At 51.6% G+C, this 21,945-nt stretch overlaps 1 protein-coding gene across 1 annotated transcript in view; it reads left to right on the top strand.

The window, feature by feature from the left end:
• The window catches only part of Adprhl1 (ADP-ribosylhydrolase like 1), a 33,387-nt gene extending 13,423 nt beyond the window's left edge, over positions 1 to 19,964 (top strand). Inside the window, exons 7-8 of the mRNA XM_059244590.1 lie at positions 1,489 to 1,642; positions 15,431 to 19,964. Of these exons, the coding sequence (XP_059100573.1) occupies positions 1,489 to 1,642; positions 15,431 to 19,625 (4,349 nt within the window). The 3' untranslated portion in view covers positions 19,626 to 19,964. The remainder of the gene's footprint in view (positions 1 to 1,488; positions 1,643 to 15,430) is intronic.
• Positions 19,965 to 21,945: the final 1,981 nt, after the last annotated feature.

Genomic DNA, 21,945 nt, shown 5'->3' with positions numbered 1-21,945 from the left:
AGTAACTCACAACCATCGTGAACTGTAATTCCAGGGGCTTTGATGCCCTCTTCTGGCCTCCATCAGCAACAGACACACATCTGGTGCATACACGTTCATGCAGGCGAAACACTCATACACATAAAATAAAAATAAATATGAAAAAACAAGCAAGCCAAAGTAGGCTGTGGTTGGCTTGAATGCACACCAGAGATGGAAAGGCAGTGAACACACAGTTGTCAGAAATAGGGGGGCAGCCCAATTTTATGAATATTTCTGAGGTGGGTAGCTTATGTGGAGTAAGATAACTCTCTTCTCCTCCGAATCGTGATGGGCCAGATCTCCCTTTTAGGATATTTCTTCCCACAGAGGGTGGATGAAAAGCACGGTATAATGAATCCAAGTGCACATGTGTGACAATTGGGAATGTGCCCTGGTGCCTGCATTTCTGATACGGAGGAACAAGCTAACTGCACGTCAAGTGTGCTTGACCACAGAGGGGCTCTGACCATCAGGAGACACAGCTACCACGTGCAGATGCATTTCCTTGGTAACCTCACATATAACTCCTTCATGAGGTTGCTCAAAGATGGATCCCGTGGCTGTTAAGAAACCTGAGGCTTGACTAAGGAAGCTGAGGCCAGACTTTGTTTTTTCTTTATTAAGAAATTTTCTACTCACTCCTCATGCTATCCACAGACCCCCCTCCTCCCTCCTCTCACCCCCTAGCCCTCTTTCCCAAGCCACCCTGCATCCCCACATCCCCCAAATCGAGGTCTCCCATGGGGAGTCAGCAGAGCCCAGCACACTGAGCCTAGGCAGGTCCAAGCCCCTTCCCACTGCACCGAGGCTGTGCAAGGTGTCACACCACAGGCACCGGATTCCCAGAAGCCTGCCCATAGACCAGGGACAGATCCTGATCCCCTGCCTGGGTGCCCCCGAAACAGTTCGAGCCAAACAACCGTCTTCCGTGTCCAGAGGGCCTAGTCCAGTCTCATGGGGGCTCCACAGCCACCCGTCCACAGTTCATGGGCTTCCACTAGTGTGAGGCCAGACTTTTTCAGATTCCCAGGCTGTACAAACAGGGGCAGGGCTTGGGCTATCTGTTAGGACTCATTCTCCCAGCTTCGCTACTCACGACTGTCCGCTAAGTAACACCACTGGGTTGGTTTGTGGTGGCAAGATGTCACCTGAATGGGGAGAGAAGGGAAGCAGCTGTAGAGCAGAAAAGGGCCTAGTGCTTAGAACTGTGGCTGCCTCAGAGGCTGGCAGCCTGGGGGAGGGGTCCTGTTGTGTTGAGGTACTGCGATATACCCTGGCTGGCCTGATACCAACTTCCTGGCCCAGGCCTTGAACTCATGTCAATATACCTGGCTCAGTCTTCTGAGTTCTAGGATTACATGTCCACCACTGCCCCCCTCTTCTCCAGGATGGTCTCAGAGATATAAGGGCAGCAGGATCAGTCAGCGGGAACCCCCGCCCCCAGGACACGCTTGTGTTTGCTTTCAGGTGAGAGCGGAGCCACAGGAACCATCGCCGGCTGCCTGTTCGGGTTGCTGCACGGCCTGGCCACTGTTCCACGGGGCTTGTACCAGGAACTGGAGCACAAAGGCAGACTGGAGGACTTGGGCACAGCCCTGCACCGCCTGTCCACAGAAGAAAAGTAAAGTGTTTCTGCCATTTTCCCCTCCAGAGGGCAGCCCGTAGCGTCCACACTCAGACTTAGAGCCTCCCCTAGGAGAGGGAATGCGTGTGCAGTTTCCACACAAGGAACACGTGCCTCGTGGGCCGTAATTCAACTGTAACTCCCCCCCCCCCACATACCCCGATTTCAAATCCTGTTTGCTGTATAAAATACATTGTTTGTCCTAAGAGAATATTTTTCCTCACACTCAACTGCTGCTAATGCCTTGTGTTCGCTGCACGCAAACCCCCGGATGCTTGGTGACAAGCTGTCTCCTGGACAATTGGTGTATTTTATTCTGCTCCAAGCCCAGCGCTGCTTGTTCACCCCCTTGAACAACGCTAACAGCCATGGTCCCCATCTGAGAACCTTCCTCAGCCCTTCTACCTATTTCTACCTGCTGGCACGCTGCGGGGGCGGGGTATCTCTCTTCAGCAGTCAGGTATGTTCACGCCTCATGGTAGAGACCCTTGGCGGCTTCAAGATGCACTCAAAGCTGTCATCCAACCTCCTTGCCATGTTTCAGTCACTGAGCCTTGACTGAAATCTTTTTGAACAACTTCCTGGGAAAGCCAGGCAGCAGATGATTTCCTGGGTCACGTGCAGCATCTTCCTTTGGGTAGGTTAGATCCACGTAGGAGGAAGGGTTAGATGAGAGTCTGGGGAAGATGGTCACATGCTCCTCTTCCAACCATGGCTTGACACGGGTTTTCACCAGTATGAAGTCAGCCACTGTTGACGACAGATGGCTGGTGCTGGGCCTGGCTGGTTGGTGCTGGGCCTGGCTGGTTGGTGCTGGGCCTGGCTGGTTGGTGCTGGGTTCTTCTTGCGTAAGGCCTCGTCTCTGAGGAGAGCCAACACTGTCTGCGTTGAGAAGCTGGTGGGGCCCCTAGAAGCTCTGCATGGGCTTGGGGGTGGAGGCTAGGGCAGAGAGCATCCACCCGTTGGAATCCGCACAGCCTCTAGGGTGCAAAGTCTCCATGGGCCTCACGGGCTTCTGTGGGATGTTGAATGGGATATGTGACGCCTCTCTTTTCCCTGTGATAAGATGTCCAAATAGACAGCAGGACAAGAAGCTACGGACTTTAGTAGAAAAGGCCGCTGACACAGGCTAGGGGATGTGTTGGGACTTCCTGAAGTTGCTCTGCCCCAGGTATCCTGTTGTCCTCTTCCCGATCCTAGGGAGCTAATCCAATAGTTATGGTGAAGTAGGCATGTCTTGGGCACAGCAGTTGTTTTTGCGGAGTACCTGGCTTCCATTTTGTAGAGACGAGTGGAGTCGTGTAGTGGACAGGTCTATGGTGCTCGACATTGAGCAGGTTTTGTGTGTGTATGTGTGTGTGTGTGTGTGTGTGTGTGTGTGTGTGTGTGTGTGTGCACGCCATTTGAATCTGGATAACTGAACAATAACTGAACTAACACACTTACCAATCAGAAACAGAGAGACAGATATGGGGAAAGTCATACATTATATTCTTCCACCCTGCTGCTCAAGCAGCCCAGAGCAGTGGGTGTGAATTAATGGAGGATTCGCTAATGAAAATAAACCTGGCTGGGATGAGGTAAGTTGGAATTTCCCCAGAGAAACACAACACTTGGCATTTTGAGGGGCACCCTCCTGTCTCTGGTGGCCTTACCCTGTCTCTGTCCTTGATGCACAAGTAGCGATGGCCCCAATAAGCAGCATGTGTATGGTAGATTAGGATGGAGGCCTACATGGGCTCCATCTTCATTCACTAGTGGTCCTCTGTATGTAAGAATCAGAAATTTACAAAGCCATTATAAATTAGAAAGCATAAACTAAGTGAAATTCACAGGCGTTATGGAAGTTCCCCCAGTCTCATTTCCCTGTGACAGATAAAACCAACACTGAAAAGGAAAACGAAAACCTGGATGGTAACGAGGTGCGTCCAGTGTCTCCCTGTTAGACAGGTGATGCTAGGTGGCTTTGTTCTGACTACAAATGTGATGTGCACACACAGATTCAGAATTCAGATACTGTTGAATGGTGGCATATAGGAAACACGATCTCCCCAAGCTTCACCTGAGCTCACTCCCTGGGCAAAACACAGGGCACAGTTTATGTCTTATGCATCCTGCCAGAATTTTCTTCTATATCCACTGTATCTTCGGTATCTATATCAGTGCTGCATATAGGAATGACATATTTGTACGTGTGTGCTGTGTGCATGTGGTTTCTATCATACATAGGATTATAGTAGCTGTGTATGTGTATACCTTTGCTTCTGGCTTTTCCAACTCACATGGCTTATCAATCTATCTTCATTCTGCATGTGTGTATGAGGGTGTACATGAACACATACTGGATACTTTTCTAACTGGTACTGCATGGTATAAGTGTGCCAATAGTTCATATACTCAGACTCTGAACCGAATTTTAAATTGTTGTGGGTTTTTTTTTTTGTTGTTGTTGTTGTTAATTTGTTTTTTGTTTTGAAAAAGGATCTCTATATAGCCCTATATAACCCTAGCTAGCCTGGAACTCATACTCACAGATACCTATCTGCCTCTGCCTCCTGAAATGAAAGGAGTCACCGCACCCAGTTATATTGTAGGTTTTCTTGTTTTGTTGAGATAGGATTTCACCGTGTAGCCTGGGATGGCCTCAGACTCATGATCCTTCTGATTCACTCAGCCTTCCCAGTGCTGGTATTACAGGTGTGCACCGCCATGCCCACCTAACTTCCCCATCACTTGTGCAAACAAATTAATCCCTACAAATAGCACAGTAAACCCTGTTTTACCCTAGGACATTTATTTTGCTTTCCTAGCTCTGAAACTGTGGCACAGACAACATTTTCTTGTCACCTAATTTAATCAGTGGAGTGAGGAACAGGTTCCCTCTTATGGGCACAGTACCTTAGATTAAGTGTCACGTGCCCATTTCAACCTGGTGTCAAGCCCACATCCAAGGTCACCGCATCTGTACGGTAGGTTGTGGAGGGATCAGTGTCTCTTATTTCTGGGTGACAAACTGGGGTGAGTTCCAGAAAAGTGTGGGTCATAGATGTAACCTTCTGTACTGTTTTATGCCTAAATCATGGCAGAAATCACCCTCTCTTGATCTAGAGACATGGGCATGTGAGTTAAATCTGAGGCTTAGACTGAGAAGCATATGTTTGGAAAGATCTGGACTCCAGTGTGTTCTCGAGAGTGTATGTGAATGTGTTCTGTGGTTCCCAACAGAGAGCCATGTTCCCAGGAGAAGAATATGCATTATGTGGACAAGGCTGGTCAGGAAACACAAGGTTTAGAATTCAGGTTAATTTAGACTAATTTTCCCAAACCCTCTGGAGACAGAGAGAGAGAGAGAGAGACAGAGAGACAGAGAGACAGAGAGACAGAGACAGAGACGGACAGACAGACAGACAGACAAAGACAGACAGAGAGAACACAGGTCGAGATGGGACCAAAGCCAGGCCTAGGTAAGTGCTCTATTACTGAGCTATAATCCCAGCCCAAGGTCTTTCCTTTATACCTGAAATCATTTTTCCAAGGTTTTCATGTCTGAAAGCCAGGTAAGAGGTGGGTATTCTGGGCACCATTCCTTTCTAACAATTGGAGGAAATAAGTCAGCTAGACGAGATGATAGACTCCTCAGGGAGGTTGACAAAATCAGATTCTTAAGCAGTGGCAGTGATACACACTCCATAATATCAGTACTTGGGAGGCAGAGGCAAGAGGATCATGATTTGAGGCCAACCATAGCTACACAGATGGTCACAAGGCACAAAGGCCAGCCAGAGCTGCATGGCAAGACCCCGTCTCGGAAGGAAAATAAAAACCACCACCGACAAACATCTATGAGACAGCTGGCGAAGCTTATGTACACCTGGTACAAGCACCCCTTCACAACTCACAGCCAGAGTTCACCAAATGCCAGTTGAGTTGCAGGGCTGTTGTGGTGCCTGGCTTTCCCATCTCTGCTGTGACAGTAAAAACAGCCCCTCCTGCTGAGCAGGAATTTCCATTAATCTGGGCTTTCCATGAGGTAGCTAGTGTTGAAGAGCCTGTTTGTAGGTAAGAAGTCCAGGATCTAGTGGCCAGCGTATCTCACTTGGGACAGAGCAGTGAGAGAACTTCAAATCTAGTGTATGACGATCAACACTTTTCACTCTGCTGCCTGGCCCAGGTGGCCTCTGTGCCCTTCAAGCCTCCCCTTTCTGAAGGGCACACCAAGAGCATGGCCTGTCTTCAATGTGGGTGGAAAAGCCAGCCCAAAGGACAAGTGCTAATATTGAAAATGTCCAAAGTGACGTTCAACTCAAATGTCTGATTAGAATCTCCATCACCGCCTTTAATCCCAGCACTTCGGAGGCAGAGGCAGGTGGATCTTTGTGAGTTCGAATCCAGCCTGGTCTACGAAGCAAGTTCCAGGACAGCCAGGACTGTTAACACAGAGAAACTCTGTCTCGAAAAACAAAAACAAAACAAAAAAAAAAACAAACAAAAAAATCTCAATCATTAAAATTCATCCCAAAGGTTCTGTTAAGTTGGAAATGTCTTTTAGGTCACTGAGCTACCATTGCCTCTCTAATGTTAAAACTGATGCTGGGCCAGTTTGTTTTCCCCTGTTAAATAGAAACAAATTGAGAGCACACTCAGAATGTTATAAACAAAGAATTGCCATGGGTACGAAAGTGAAGACTCACACCCTCAGGTGGCCACATCATAAATAAGAGGCCAGTGCTATAAGGCCACCAGTGCCCGGAGCACAGACTTTGTCCTAATCCATGCTGAGTTCACCACAGACTTAGGGTGAACTTAGGGCCAGAACTGATGGCCCCAAGATCACAACCCCTTACGTGACCCTTTGGACCACATCTTTGTGATCTACTCACCCTTCCATGATTTCTGTAGGGGATTACTCAGGACCACTTCTCCTTTTCCTGGGGTGTGTCCTGGTAATGTCAACTTGGAGAGCATCTACCTCAAAATCACCCCCAGTGCTCACCCCAAATCCCAAGGAAGCTCTGAAACCCTCTCCATGAGCCCATCTATGTCAGCAGCAGCCTTGAATTCCACTTGTCACACCATGACTTTATGGTTTTGTTTATCCTTTCCTATTTGGATTGTTTTCAAGTCACTATTTCCTTTCTGCCTCCATCTATCCTTCATTCCTTCCTTCTTTCTCTCTTTTCTCCTTTTTGAGATAAATTCTCAAAACCCAAACTGCCCTCAAAATTGCAAACTTCCTGCCTGCCTCCTGGACACCAGGATTACAGATGTGCACTGCCACGCCTGGCCTCGGATGATTTCAAAGGCATTTTTAAAACCCAAGTGTGGGGATCACACCTGTAATTTCAGGACTTGGGAGGCCAATCCAGGAGGCTCACCACAAATGTGAGGCCAACCTGCATAGTAAGTTCTAGGCTAGCTAGCTTTGGCTACAAAGAAAGACCTGTCTTGAAAGAAAGAAAGAAAGAAAGAAAGAAAGAAAGAAAGAAAGAAAGAAAGAAAGAGAGAGAGAGAGAGAGAGAGAGAGAGAGAAAGAAAGAAAGAAAGAAAGAAAGAAAGAAAGAAAGAAAGAAAGGAGGGAGGGAGGGAGGGAGGAAGGAGGAAGGAAGGAAGGAGGAAGGAAGGAAGGAAGAAAGGAAGGAAGGAAGGAGGAAGAAAGGAAGGAAGGAAGGAGGAAGGAAGGAGGAAGGAAGGAAGGAGGAAGGAAGGAAGGAAGGAAGGAAGGAGGAAGGAAGGAAGGAAGGAGGGAGGGAGGAAGGAAGGAAGGAAGAAAGGAAGGAAGGAAGGAGGAAGAAAGGAAGGAAGGAAGGAGGAAGGAAGGAAGGAAGGAAGGAGGAAGGAAGGAAGGAGGAAGGAAGGAAGGAAGGAGGAAGGAAGGAGGGAGGAAGGAAGGAAGGAAGAAAGGAAAGAAGGAAGGAGGAAGAAAGGAAGGAAGGAAGGAAGGAAGGAAGGAAGGAAGGAAGGAAGGAAGGAGGAAGGAAGGAAGGAAGGAAGGAAGGAAAAGAAGGAAAACAGTTGAAACAGTAGACAACTCCTGTATTCTTTCCACCTGGTTTGACAACTGCTGATATTGGGCCATGTTGGGCATGTTATTTTCTCTGTCTTTCTTACTACACACACACACACACACACACACACACACACAGAGAGAGAGAGAGAGAGAGAGAGAGAGAGAGAGAGAGAGAGAGAGAGAGAGAGAGAAAAGACAGAAACACACGGATACATAGATACACAGAGATAGAGACACACACATTTTTTTTTCTGAATCTCTTAACAACAAGCCACAAAACTGTGTCGTTATGGATCTCATCGTAAATGTTTTCATGAGTTTTCTGAATAAGTGTTCTCTTCTCTCACCGCCGCAAACCACAAGGGTTGACCTGGCTAGCATTCTATAGTCCTATGGACTAGCATGCTACTCTGAGATACTGCTATGTTTTATATTATACCACAAGGGTTGACCTGGGTAGCTTTCTATAGTCCTATGGACTAGCATGCTACTCTGAGATACTGCTAGGTTTTATATTATACAGTTTGTCAATTGCCTCATCATGGCCCCTTTTAATCTGCTTTTCTATGCCACATTATCACCACACAGAGGTCAAAAACCTGCTCCCCTGTGTCTACTCTCCTGAAGAGCAGCATGATGCAGCAGCTGGCAGCAGGGTAATTCTCCAAGAACCCTTGAGTCCTTCTTATATTTTGAGGAATTAAAAAGTGCCCAACTCTTAGGTGTGGGTCAGCCCAGGTGATGGCTGTCCTCTGTCCCTCACAGCCTAATGACCAGACACCCCTCTGTCCCTCATCACCTAATGACCAGACACCCTCTGTCCCTCACTGGCTAATGACCAGACACCCCTCTGTCCCTCACAGCCTAGTGACCAGACACCCCTCTGTCCCTCACAGCCTAGTGACCAGACACCCCTCTGTCCCTCACCACCTAATGACCAGACACCCCTCTGTCCCTGACAGCCTAATGACCAGACACCCCTCTGTCACACCTATAGCCACACATGTTGAATCCAAGCACAATAGCAGGGCTATCATGGCCAAGACAACCAGCCATCAATCTTGAGACAAGTGTATTTCCAGGATAGTACTGACATTCCGATTCTGATTCAGGATTCCATCCATAGCCACCCAGTAATACAAATGACAGGGAGAAGTTAACATGATACTGCTACAGAGCGCTCCTGGACAGTAGTCACTGTTAGCACGAGCTTACAAATTCTAGGCAACACTAACACTGGTTCCATGGCTCACCCTGGAACAGTGACATGGGCCATCTCACTCTCACTGGCTCCCTCGCTGGGTCTTCTGGACTGTTTAGAAAGTACTTTTTCTCTTAGAGATATGTTTTCATCCTTCCTAAGCCTAACATGAGACCTACTAGTAACATATTCAGAACCTCCACTTTATTTATTTATTTAGTTAGTTTTTTCGAGACAGAGTTTCTCTGTGTAGCTTTGCGCCTTTCCTGGAACTCACTTGGTAGCCCAGGCTGGCCTCGAATTCACAGAGGTCGGCCTGGCTCTGCCTTGCGAGTGCTGGGATTAAAGGTGTGCACCACCATCACGCGACAGAACCTCCACTTTAAAAGGCCCCATTATTTAAAACCAATCTTAGTGGGCTGAGTATAGCTCGGTAGTGGAGGGCATACCTAGTGTACATGATGACCTGGGTAGGTTCCACCCCAAGAAAACCCAAAAAGCAAAGTGCGATCTTACTTAGAAAGGTCATAATGAACCTAGATTGCATCTCTTTTATATTACTAACTTGGCGGTTACATACATGGACTGGTCACTGGCTGAGGAACCAGGCCCTTGAGATAGATGGTTACTGGTCTGTGGAAGTAGATCAGGCTGTGTACATGGTTGAAAGTCCCTGTGTCAGCGCCCCACTTGGACACTGAGCCTGTCGACAGCTGGGTGGCTGGATGCCACCACCACAAATAGGCTCCTGACCAAACTTTGAGGGTGGCCTCAGAGGGTCCCTATTCTCATGGCCACCTTGTCCTCCCAGCGTGGCCATGAGGACCTAGTGGTGACTGATGAGGCAGCTGGGACTCTGTCTAGAGCTGAGGGAGGGTTGAAGGATGACAGGCACAGGCCATTGTCCCCGAGCAAGGGAGACCTGATACTCTGATATTCCTGGCTTTTGAGGAAAGGCTCCCAGAAAGAAGAGCCATAAAAATAAAATATGGTGGTCGGTCAGCTCGTTTAATGATTGTCCACCATGTGCTGGGCGGGATGAGCAGGAAGAGGCTGTGTCCCTCAGGCCTCAGTTTCTGGGTAAGGAATGTAAGAGTAGTCATATTATTATAGTTTGCTTTCCTGTTAGTCTCATAAACACCATCACCCAAAACAAATTAGAGAGGAAAGGGTTTGTTTCTGCTAATACTTACAGTCACAGTCCATTATTGAGGGAGGTCATGGCAGGAACTTGGAGGCAGGAGCCACGGAGGAAGGCAGCTTACTGACTTGCTCACTGGGTCATGCTCAGCTAGCATCCTATACAACCAGGACCACCTGCCCAAGGGTGGCACCTCCTACCATGGCCTGGCCCCTCCTACATCAATTATTAATCAGTCTAATTGAGGCAATGCCCACAGTTGAGACTCCCTCAGATAACACTGGATAATAGCAGAAGCTAACTAGGAGACAGAAAAAAACAATCCATAGATGATATGCCCAGATGGAGACGTGTTCCCTTGTTGGGCACACAGCATCCTGATATGGGTGTTCTGTTCTGAAGAGACAAAGGACAGGCAAATGGACAGGTTGTTACTGTGACTTGCAAGGCCGCTTCAGTCACTACAGAGGAAGTGACTGTAGGGACCCCTGGAGGCAGGTGGAGACAGTGGGCCCGCAGCTCGTTCCAACTGGGGTAAAAAATGGCAGCATCATGCGGGCCCATTGGTAGAGACCTCAAGATATTTTACAAATTACAATTTGCCATGGCCCCTGTGGGGCCTGCAGGAGCAGTATGGTTCAGGATGTGGTGTCCTACCAGGCTAAGAACTGGGTCTCTCTGGTAGGTACTTGGCAGCCATGCTGTGCCCCAGAGTTTATTTGAGACCCCACTTCTCCTGCAAGGGAACTGAGGCAGAGGAGCACTGTCTGCCAGAGGATGCTCAGAGCAGAGCGGGGGCCCGGCAACCCTGGCGTAGCCGCTGACCATGGGGCAGTCAGTGAGGCCCGACTGACTGTAGCTGATGAGGAACTGCACTGACCCAGGACTCCATGTGCTCAAATGGGGCTGGGCAGGGCTTGAGGTCTGCTGTCCTCTTTCTTCAGTACCAGCCGTGATGGTGGCATTCCTCAGGGCTGAGCAGCCTGGGTGTCTCCTGAGACGATTGTCCAGTTCCCTGTCCTAAACGACCTTGCCTGCCCGCTGCCGCCGCCGCCGCCGCCGCCGCCGATGCCTAAATTAGGAAGGTTTATGGGTCCCCTGTTTGTGTTGGCCATGGAGGGGAAGATTCTGTTCCGTCCTGGGCCAGGCTCTATAGCTCATCCAAGTACCTAAGAGACATGGGAATGGGCTTAGTCATGTCTACACACTGCAGCCGAGCAAAGAGTGTCTCACACGAGCAGCGAAAGGCCCCCACAAGCTATCCTGGTGCTTCAGGGTGAGGTTTCTGGAATGTTCTGGCATAGATTAGGCCAGAATGGGGCCAGCCTCTCAGAAGAACTGAGGTGGGTGGGAAGAGACCACAAGAGATGCATGGGCCTCAGGAAACAGAGCACAGAGAGGTCTCCATAGGATTGTGGCGTAGCACTCACCGCTAAGAAAGGAACCTTGAAAGGGACCCTGCAGTGGAACGTGGAGGGTGAGCAGCCACATGCCAGTGGAGAGGGAGCTATGCTGCCGGGGTGGAAACAGATCCGTAGGGCCAGCACTAGAGCAAGGAGGGCAGAGGGGTAGGAGGGGCTGGCCCACACGCTGCTAGCAGCTCTCCCACAGAGACAGGTGAGCCAGGTATCTACAGGGGCCCCACCACTCCATCCACAGGCATCTGCCAAGGCTGGCCCTCATGCTGGGAAGTGTGTGACCGAGTGCTGGAGTGACGTGCAAAAGAAAGCACACTTCCCACCCACGTGAAGCCTTTGTTGCGGTGGAGGGTTGCGGGCAGAAATAGAATGGCTCTTAAAATTACACTAGGAACTCCAAGTGGTCACAAGGTGACTGGCTACCCCTGATGATGTGCTAGGGAGCAGCCATGGGCTACATTGGCAATTGCCCTGAAGAGGGAACAAGGAAGCCCTGTCTCGAGGGCCTGGCACTAGCTGTTTCAAGGGCAGAGTGCCTCAGGCCGATGAACTAAGGCAAAGATCTCAAGGTGAGACCTGGCCAGAATTCCATTTTCTGAGGCTTACTCCTTCATCTTGAGCCTGCCAGGTGCTGGAAGAACTTGAAGGACTGGGCCTGGAGATCAGGGGAGGCATCTGGGAAGAGGCCAGAAGCTCACTCACAACCCCAGTGTGGCCTGCGGGATACTTAGCAAAGATCCACAAGAAGGAGGAATTTTAGTTAATAATGATTGTTTTGTTTTGTTTTGTTTTGTTTTTGGGGGGGGGGGGTTGAGACAGGTTTTCTCTGTGTAGTTTTGGTGCCTGTCCTGGAACTCGCTCTGTAGACCAGGCTGACCTCGAACTCACAGAGATCCACCTGGCTCTGCCTTCTGAGTGCTGGGATTACAGGCGTGCACCACCACTGCCCGGTAGTTAATAATGATTGTTAAACACAACTTTGACTCACTGTAGTGAGCTGTGAAATCCCCCTTTACTCCTTATTTACAGTGCAGACACCCTCTCCTGCTGTAGGGCCACAGTGTGACAGGGCCAGGTGTGACCCACCAGAAAAGAACTTAAGTCCCTCTTCTAATCTGCTAATCCTGGCCCATAACGTTTAGGAAAGCGTCTGCCCCAACCGAAAACATCTGAGATGATCATGGGAGCTCTGGGGAACTTTCTGAGACGCCATCTGGGGCTGTTAGCTAAATCCCCTTTTCGTGTCTGCCGAAGAAGTCAGACTGGAGGCCGCAAGTGGCCTCAAGTGTTGGTCCCTGGTGATGGGCAGGTAGCGAGCTGCTGGGCAATACCTTGGCACTGTGCTAGCTTCTAACCGATTGTGAGCTGAAATGTGATGCAGCACGGCTGTGGCTCGGACAGCCAAGCTGGGCTTAGACACACTAACACCCTTGATCTAAGGACACTCAGCAAGCCTCCCTTAAAGTGCTTCGCTTACACACTCCCCAGAGCAGAAGGCAGTGTGGAACCCCGGCCCGGGGCGTCTGGAGAGGCTAGGCTGTCCCTTCTGTAGTGGGAGAAGCTGGACAGTTAATGCCAGCTGGGTTTCTCATTTCTCTGTTTAGACCGTGGGCTCGGGGAGCCCTCAGAGAGGAACTTGGGAATGATACTCAGTGTCCCGCACGGTTGGGCTCGTGGCCTTTAGTCAGTCGGTCAGAATATCTTCGCTACATGTCATCAGTACGGTTATTTCAGTCACCCTAATGACTCACCTGAGAAGTCGTTAAGACAGTTGAAATAGCTTAGCCGGCCTCACAAGCTGTGTGACCACAAAGCTCCAAGAAGTACACAGGTCCTTTGAGCCTCCTCATAGCTCCAGAGCCCGGTGAGTCTATCCACATCCCAGGCCTGGGGAACAAGACCCTCGTGGGAACGGGGGAGGAGGGGGGACGACACAGTGTGGGGCACCTAACTGGGAGCTGGTAGTGATAATTGCCAAGCTCTTCATGGAGACTGCAGTGAAGTAGGTCTAGTCCAGACCCTGCTGGAGGGTATGGACCTTATAATTACAGATGTGTGAATTCAGCCTGCGCTGGGTCCCAAGCCCCACTTGAGATCCTATGCGTTGGTATTCAGGAAGGACCAGCGGGCACATCCTGAGACCAGACCCACATAGGATGGTGGCAACAAGGACAACACAGGAAGGGTGTGACTGTCCCCAGCCTAGGGCGGTGTGGACCAGAGATGGTGTCGTGCCCTGGGCAGCACAAAGAATATACAAGGAGAGCAGAGGCTACTGGAGTGGCCGGCACAGGAGGATTCTGGTCATGTGGCCATCTAGAGCATGGACACTGTTGGCTGTCAGGTTCAGCTGTGTGTGTGTGAGGCAGGCAAGACTGCAAGAGGGGCGGGGAATGTTTCCTGCGGCCAGGGACCGGCTTAAAGCTGTAGGGCCCTGTGGCTGTAGGGGGTGTGGGCCAGGAAAGCTCCTGTGTGCCCAAGGGGCGCGGTTAGTAGGAAGAGGAATTTGGGGTGTAAGGGCTTAGTTCATCGGCATGCAATGTGCCTGTGAGACCCAAGATATCCAGACAGAAGTTCGTACCTAGGCAGCTTCCAGAGGCCCACCCCAAGATTTAGAAGTTAATGGCCACCAGTTCCAAGATACCCTGGGAAAGGAAAAAACAAAAACAAAAAACACCACCCCCAACCAAAACCAACCCACTTCCATCTTACCTCAGAGGCAGGAAATCTGGGGCCCCTCACATCCATTCAGCTGCACACAGATTCCCTCAAGCCCAGCAGCGGCACCTAGCCAGCCCCACCCCACCCCGTTCCCTCTGCAGCTGTACAGGTGGCTTTGCAGGAAGCCTCCCCCCCTCACCCCAGAATCACTCTGCTGATGCTGTCTGAGGCTGGTGAGCCCTCTCGGGTGAAAGGGGGTCTCTCTCCACCCAGGGCAGCTTCCACAGGTGACCAGATGAGTCTGGAGAGAGGTGTCCACAGGCCATCTGGATGGGAGAAGGGTCAGGCAGTAGGACTGTGACAACCAGGTGTCACAGGGCCAAGCCTGAGCTCCGAGCCTACTGGCTTCTCAACGCTGAAACAGACCAATGGTGTGTCTTTCCACTCGGGGGACCCAAGGGAGTGGCTGCCCCAGGATTGGTTTCCCCTTGCAAGGACATGGAGCAGCCACTTCCTGGGGGCCAGGATTGGCCTCCATGTCCTGATTACTCAGAACAATGGCGCTCTTGGTGGTGGACGGCACAGCTGCTGCTTAGGGTAGTTATTTTTACACCGTGGTCATTGCTGTGTGCGTGCTTACTCATGCCCTGCCAAGGCTTTGGGCGTGCTCACCACGCAGCTCTTGTTTAATATCCCTATTTATATGTCAGCCCTCTGCGTGCACGCTGGTCTCAGGCATGGAGAGACCTCCTTATCCCTGGTGTTGCTCAGGAACAGCACCAGCCCGAAGGCCCAATAGGTCCTGACTCCTGAGAACCAGCCCCCAGGGGTCCTCCAGGGGCTGTGATGCTGTCTTAGTCAGGGTGACTATGGCTGTGGTGAAACACCATGACCAAAACAACTTGGGAAGGAGAGGGTTGATTTGACTTACGCGTCCCCATCACTGCTCGAGATCAGAGGAAGTCAGAAAGGGAACTCAACCAGGGCAGGAACCTGGAGGCAGGAGCTGATGCAGAGGCCATGGAGGGGTGCTGCTTACTGGTGCTGCTCCTCGTGGCTTACTCAGCCTGCTTTTTTGTTTTTTTAATAGAACCCAGGACCACCAGCCCAGGGGCAGCACCACCCACAATGGGCTGGGCCCTCCCCCATCGATCACTAATTAAGAAAATGCTCCGTAGATTTGCCAGCCTACAGTCCACGTTCTCCAATTGAGGTTCCCTCCAATCAGATGTCTCAAGCTGACATAAAACTAGCCAGGATAAGAGTAACCGTATGAAAATGACAATAAAACATGTGACATTGTGGTTTTCTGTTTTTTTTTCTGTCGTTGTTGTTTTGTTTGTTTGTTTTCCTCCAGCTCCAAGAACAGCCAGATCTTCCATGAGAAGATGGCCATTGATGCGCAGACACTCAAGAAGAAGATCAGCAGGACATGCGACGAGGCAGCCCGTACTGTCCTCAACAGCCTCCTGCTTTACATCTTGGACCGTGCGGACGGGCCCCAGAAGGCAGAAAACAGAGCAACCAGGGTCAGCCGCCCATCCCAGCTCCAGGAGGCGGGCCGGAGACCCACGCGGTTCCAGCTTCTACAGGCTAAGTTCATGGGCACAGGCCGGGAACCCCACCTCAAGAAGACCCGGGAAGTGGGCCGGCTGATCTCCAAGGACAAGCAAGGGCCGGGCAGGAGTTTTGTAAATGCCACTATCAACAAGCTCCTAGAAAAGACCAAGGAAGGAGCCAACGGGGCCAGCCAGAGGACCCCAAGCAGTGAGAAGCCCCGGTGGAGCCCCACGAGTGGGAAGAGCACCGTGAAAAATATCCTAAAGAAGTTCTTGGCTGCAGAAGAGAAGGAAGCTAAGGAGAAAGAGGCGCGAGAGAAACCCCCTGCCCAGCGGCCCGGCGCTGCCAGGGGCCTCCTGCCGCGAATCGTGGGCCGGAGCTCCATCCTCTCCAAGCTGAGAGAAAGATTTGAACAGAGTGGCCGCCTGCACTCGGAGGCTGGTGTGCTGCCCCTGCACAGGGAAGGACGGAAGAGCAAGAGCCTACAGAAGAAGAAAGTGCACAGGCCACAAGTGAGGGTGCTCCACGTGGCCACCATGGCTACCAGCTGTACCAGAACTCCCCCGGCCCGGTTCCTGGCCTGCACAGCCGAGCCCCTGCCAGCCCTCAGCATCGCCACCGTTGTCTGCGGTCCCCAGAGCTGGCTGTCCCACTGTGCAAAGCTTAGTCACTCGGAGTCCAGACGTTGGCCCGGTGGAGAAACCATCATGTCCTCCAACTCAGAAAGCCTGGAAACCGGAGGAAACGAATCCAAAGAACTCATGAATGAGGAGCACAAGGAACAACTCAAGTCCTCGGTGTCCCAGGCAGCGGCTCCTGTGGGTAGTCACGTGGCTGTGAACGTGGGTTTCTCAGGCATGTCTACCAAAGGCCAAGACCTGTCTGGCCATGCACCAGTGTTGTCCCCACTTGGACTGGACAGCCCCAGAGATACTGGGGTAGTCAAGAAGGACAGAAGAGCAGAGCCCAATACACAGGAGGTGGCACCTGACACCCAGGAAGTGAAGGATAGCACAAGAGAGGCCCCTGAAATCACCATGACTGTGTGCAGCTCTGAGGATGAGGCAGAAAGGACACCTTCAGGCCCAGAAAGAGAGCCCTTCTTTGCCATCCAGAGGCACCTTCTGGAACAGGAGGCAGTGGCACAGATCCCCCTCCTAGCCCCTTTAGCAGTCCAGGCTGAGCGGCGAGCTCAGCCTGCCATCAAGCCTCCACAGATAACAGTACAGCTTCCCGTTGTTCACGAAATGCCAGCCTCTCCCGGCCCTCTGCAACATGCAGCACGTCGTGAAGACGATTGTTCTCAAGTTTTGAGACGAGAGGATGGGACTGAAAATAAACAAGCCGCATTTTCCACTGGGGCTGAGGATAGGAGGGGTTACCAAACCCCTACAGCACTGAGTAAACCCCATGGAATGCCAGTGAGTCTCCAGCCTGCAGCAGAAGGTGGACTCCAGGGAGACATAAGAGATGACACCCACGTGGTTGGTGATGCCTCACAGATGTTCCCAATTCCAATCCCTTCAAAAACATTTCCTGGTGGAACAGAGAAAAAACACAGCCCCGAGAACTCACGTGACCTCAGGAACTGCAGTGGCACTTCGGAAGAGTGTATCTCTGACCTCACCTGGGAAAGGCATCTGTGTCCAGAATCCAATGAGGCCCCTCCAGACAGCAATGGCACCTCAAGTCATCCCACTGTTGGGAGACGCTGTGCAGAAGTGGGCACCAGCTCGGCCACTGGCCTCCAGCAAGGGGTATCCCCCACAGTGCAGGTGCCACCCCAGGGCTGCGTAAGGCCTGGGAGTTCTATAGCGTCAGGCAAAAACATCCAGTTTGGGCAGGAAGAGTGCAAAGGGCCCCTGAACGAGTCGGCTTCACCCCCAAGCATCGCTCAGGAAAACGTCAGCCATGATTTGGGCAACGACAGCCAGTCCACGTTCGATACTGCAAGTATCCGAGTCTCTGGAGAGGCGACAGTCACTGGTCTCACAGTGCCGCAGCCAAGTAGTACCCAGAACCCTGAATACAGGGTAACAGCACGGCCATCTGGTGCTCAGGACGCCGAACACAAGATAACGCCACATAAGGGTGATTCCAAGGATGCTGAACACAAGAAAACGCCGCAGACCAGCGGTGCCCAAGATGTTAAACACAAGCAGATGTCATGGGCAAGGGACACCCAGAACAATGCACACAAGCTGACACTACAGCCACGTGTTTCCCAGGATGTTGAACCCACGATAACACCAGGTCTAGGTGCTTCCCAAGAGCCCAAACACAAGGTAGCACTGGGGCCAGGTGGTACCCAGAATGCTGAGCACAAGACAGCACCACAGCAAGATAGAACCCAAGACACTAAACGGGTGACACCATGGCCAGGTGGTACCCAGGATAACGAACAAAAGATAACGCCACACGGTGCCCAGGACCCTGAACATAAGGCGGTGTCACAGACCAGTGATACCCAAGATGCTGAACACAAAACAGCCATATGGACAGGTGATGCCCACAACCCTAGACAGAAGGCAACATCACAGCCAGGCGGTACCCAGGATGCTAAATACAAGATAATGCCACAAGCAGGTGGTACCCAAGACACTGGACACAAGATGTCAGCACGAGTCGGTGATGGCCAGGACGGTGGACATGGGCCTGAACACAAGACAACACCATGGTCAGGTAGTATCCAGGACTACAGAGACAAGGTAACACAAAACGCCGGCAGCCATCCTTTGGTATCAAGCAGGTCCTCGAAGGACGAGTGCAGAGCCACTGAAGGAAGCATCTCAGAAGACACGGTGCAGAGCCTAATGTCGGCAGCCCCGGCTGCTCAGCCGGGGGAAGCTGCAGATTCTTGCCTGGTGCCCATTAAGTCTCCACCGTGTGTTTCAAGTGAGCCAGCGCTGAGAAAAAGCAGTTGGGGTACAGAGAACAAATTGACAGCCATGCAAAGCATAGCATCCCCAAGGCCACAAAAGAGCCCAGCAGAGCATCTGGGCCACTCACAACCACCCTCTGTGGGCCTACAGGCACTGGACGGAAAGCATCCTGAGAGAGAACAACACTTCTCTGGTGCACCACATTCCTCTACATATCCTCTGAGGCCAGCCGCAAAGGGAGAGACCAGGCAGGTGGAGCCAGCCTATGGTCCAGAACCTCCTGTGCCTACCCAGAAGGCAGAGCATAGGTCTGCCCCTCCTCAGACAAAAAGCTTGGGGAGTGAAGCCAAAGAGAGTCTACCAACACAGGGGGACACGGGCCGGCTGCAGGGTCGCCTTGGACCAGAGGAAACTGGTACGGGGCATGCAGGATTACACCAAACGGGACAGTCAGATGTGCTGTGTGTGGCAGAGCCCGAAAACCTGCCAGTGGAACAGAATCCCTGCTGGCATGGGGACAGGGATCAGGAGCATCCCCTGAGGCCACTGGGCAGGCAGGAAAGGAGCCCAGCTCAAGGAGACAACCTTCAGGATGATGAGAACCTAGCCACCCCAGGGAACCCTAGGAAGCCTTGTGCCCTGACTATGCAGAAAAGGACCCAGCGTCAGGCACAGGCCAGCCAGCCAGTACCTCAGGCCCGGGGACAGCCTGACAGCATGCCTGAAGAAGAACTGACTGCTGGCACACGTGAGGAGCCTCCAAGTCTGGGCCCCACTCCTGGCCATCAGCAAAGCCCAGGTGCCCTGCACCTGCCCCAAGAAGGCCAGTCCCTGGCTAGTAGCAGGGCCACAGTCTGCTCCCTTGACACAGCAGATGACTCTTCCTGGCTCACCTCGAATGCTGGGGGCCACCCGCTCTTCCAAACCCTTGCCCAGGATGAGCCCCCAGATGCCCCTAGGGCAGAAAAGGACCTATCAGACCATAGGCATCGCAGGTCGGTGCAATTTGCAAAATACCGTGCCCAGAGCTTCTGTGACCAGAAAGCCTTTGATCTGTCCTTTAGGCCCAGAGTCCTCAGGGCCAGTGATACTTTTGAGCCCCCAAAGTGAGGACTCACTTGGAGCCAACACGCTTGTCTCTGAATGAACATGACTTTGAGCGTCCCCTACATAGAAAAAGGTAGACATTAGTGTCTCTCATTTCCTCTCACTTGACATGAACTAGTCCTGGGAATGCCCATGTTAGAAGCCAGACTTCTTAAAATGAGGGAGGTGTTAGCTATCCAAGGCTGGCTGGCTGTGGCCCACATGTTTCACGGGTCCTCGTGATGTCTGACCAGCACTGTGAGGTGGAGGACACAGAGAACCCACTCCTGTCTTGGCAGAGAAGAGATCAGAGCCGTGGGCTGCCTACTGGTCCTCTGCTCCCCAGAGCTTCCCCGCCATGCTACTACCCAAAGTCAGTGCCTGTGACCTATGACCTATGACCTGACCCTAACATAACGTGGGAAATGCAATGCTTGCCAAGCCGTGTCCCACTTCTAAGCTGGTACCAGAGTCTCACTGATCACAGCAGGCAGAACCTTGGGGTCACGGACTGGCTTCTCCCTTCAGCAGACATCAGGAGAGGTGACACCCCAAGGAGCCTCAGGACGCGGTCTCAGTGTTGATTTGAGGCACACAACTCCAAGCACGCTTTTGTTTAGAACTGGGTGGTCACTCTGTTGTCGCTGTGACTGCCTAGCATCCCTAGCGGGATTCATGAAGCAACTCTCCCACTGTCGAGCTGCACGGGATTCCAGTTTTCAGCTGCTGACTGCATCTCCGTCTGGAGAAGTTGCTATCCTGAGGTATAGGAGAAGGTGATATCGGTCAGCCATTGCAACACTGCTCAGGATCGTTTCCATGAAGAGCTTACGGGTTCCAGACTGCCCCGTGCGTGTGTCTGTGTAACACATCCGAGCGGTCTGCACCTCTTCAAGCTCTGGTCCTCACGCCACCTGACTTGTGGGGATGCCCCACACCCCGCAGAACCGCAGAAGAGCTGAGGTGGTGGTCAACATCCCAGGATGCTCTCCTTCTGGTGGTGATTTCCCAGGTTTCTGGCCCTTGGAGACTGGCCGTTTGCTTTCCCCACAACCGAGAAATTCCCTAAAATGCTCTCCCTGCTCTGGAGCAGGCTCTCTGTCTCTGGGACTTCCTTTGTTTTCTAACTCAAATATCCACAACAAGAATGTCCTGTCCTTTTCCTGATGCGGCTGACTATGGGTGTCCCCACCCCAGCTCAGGGACGCCTGAGTGGACAAATGGGCCATAGCACTGGAACCTGAGCCCCTGATCAAGCTGGAAACACAAGGTTTTCGGGCATTGAGTTCAGTGCTCCCTCTGTAGGAGGCAGGGCTCCTCACCCTTTTCATGAGCCTTTACAGGGGCTATATGAATTTCCTGAACGCAGGGCACTGCCCCCTTGTGTCCAGTGTTCCATCCTGGGGTCATCTCCCATATCCTGGAGTCCTAAGGAGATAGATGCCTTGGTTTTAGTTTTTCAAGCCCAGCCAAAATTGACGGTACATGGAGCTACAGGGTACAATGATTCCCTACCCTAGCCACAGTCTCTGTGAAGCCAGCTCCTAGGGACTATGAGATAGGAGGGTAGTCCCAGCGGAGGCCACAGAGAGCCTATGGGCCTTTTCAGAGTTATCAACAAGATCTGCTCACACCAGGGGTGGCCATGGAGTTGGGAGGTAGCTGCAACCCTTGGAGTGCCCAGGTATGGCTATCTCCCACCAGACAGGTACAAAACCAGTTCACTTGTTTTTTTTCTTTATACACTTTGTTCCACAAAGGACACGGGGTGATGTTTGATAAAAAGCATGAGAGGCGGAGGAGATAAAAACTGCATGCTCAATGGGCATCCCTTTAAAAGGTGTTAGTAATGGGACTTCGATGAAGGGTTTTATTGGTTTGTTTTTAAGATGGAGTACTTTTGCAAAAAAAAGACCAAGCATTTTCCCTCCTGCTGTTTCTAATGGGCTTGGAAGTTGTGACGAGTGAGCAAGTAAGGTCATAGAGCAGGACCCTTGCAAGCCGCACAGGGTGGTCCGCCTGTCCCTGATGATCACACAGCCCCAGTGAAGTCGCCTGTGCCTTTAGGAGGGGGGAGGCACAGCTCTGCCCAGTGTTCAGGAAGACTGTGAGCCATTTAATACAGCTGTAATTGAAATTAGGGCAAGTCCCTACCGCCAGTCTAAATTCACAGCTCACTGCAGTGTCTGTCAGGCAGACTGTCGTCCTACGCGCGGGAGAGACGCGCAGCACCCCGGGTTGAAACAGCCGACGCCTGAGGTGGTGTGCAGACCGTCCCCCATAAGATCCAAATTTTAAAAACCACTAATTTCAGCTCCTAACTCATCAGGTCGCTGAAGGCACA

This window comes from Peromyscus eremicus, chromosome 17 (assembly GCF_949786415.1).
Source record: "Peromyscus eremicus chromosome 17, PerEre_H2_v1, whole genome shotgun sequence".
Classification (NCBI taxonomy): domain Eukaryota; kingdom Metazoa; phylum Chordata; class Mammalia; order Rodentia; family Cricetidae; genus Peromyscus; species Peromyscus eremicus.
The sequence above is the reverse complement of the archived record's forward strand: the minus strand, read 5'-3'. Positions and strand labels throughout refer to the sequence as shown.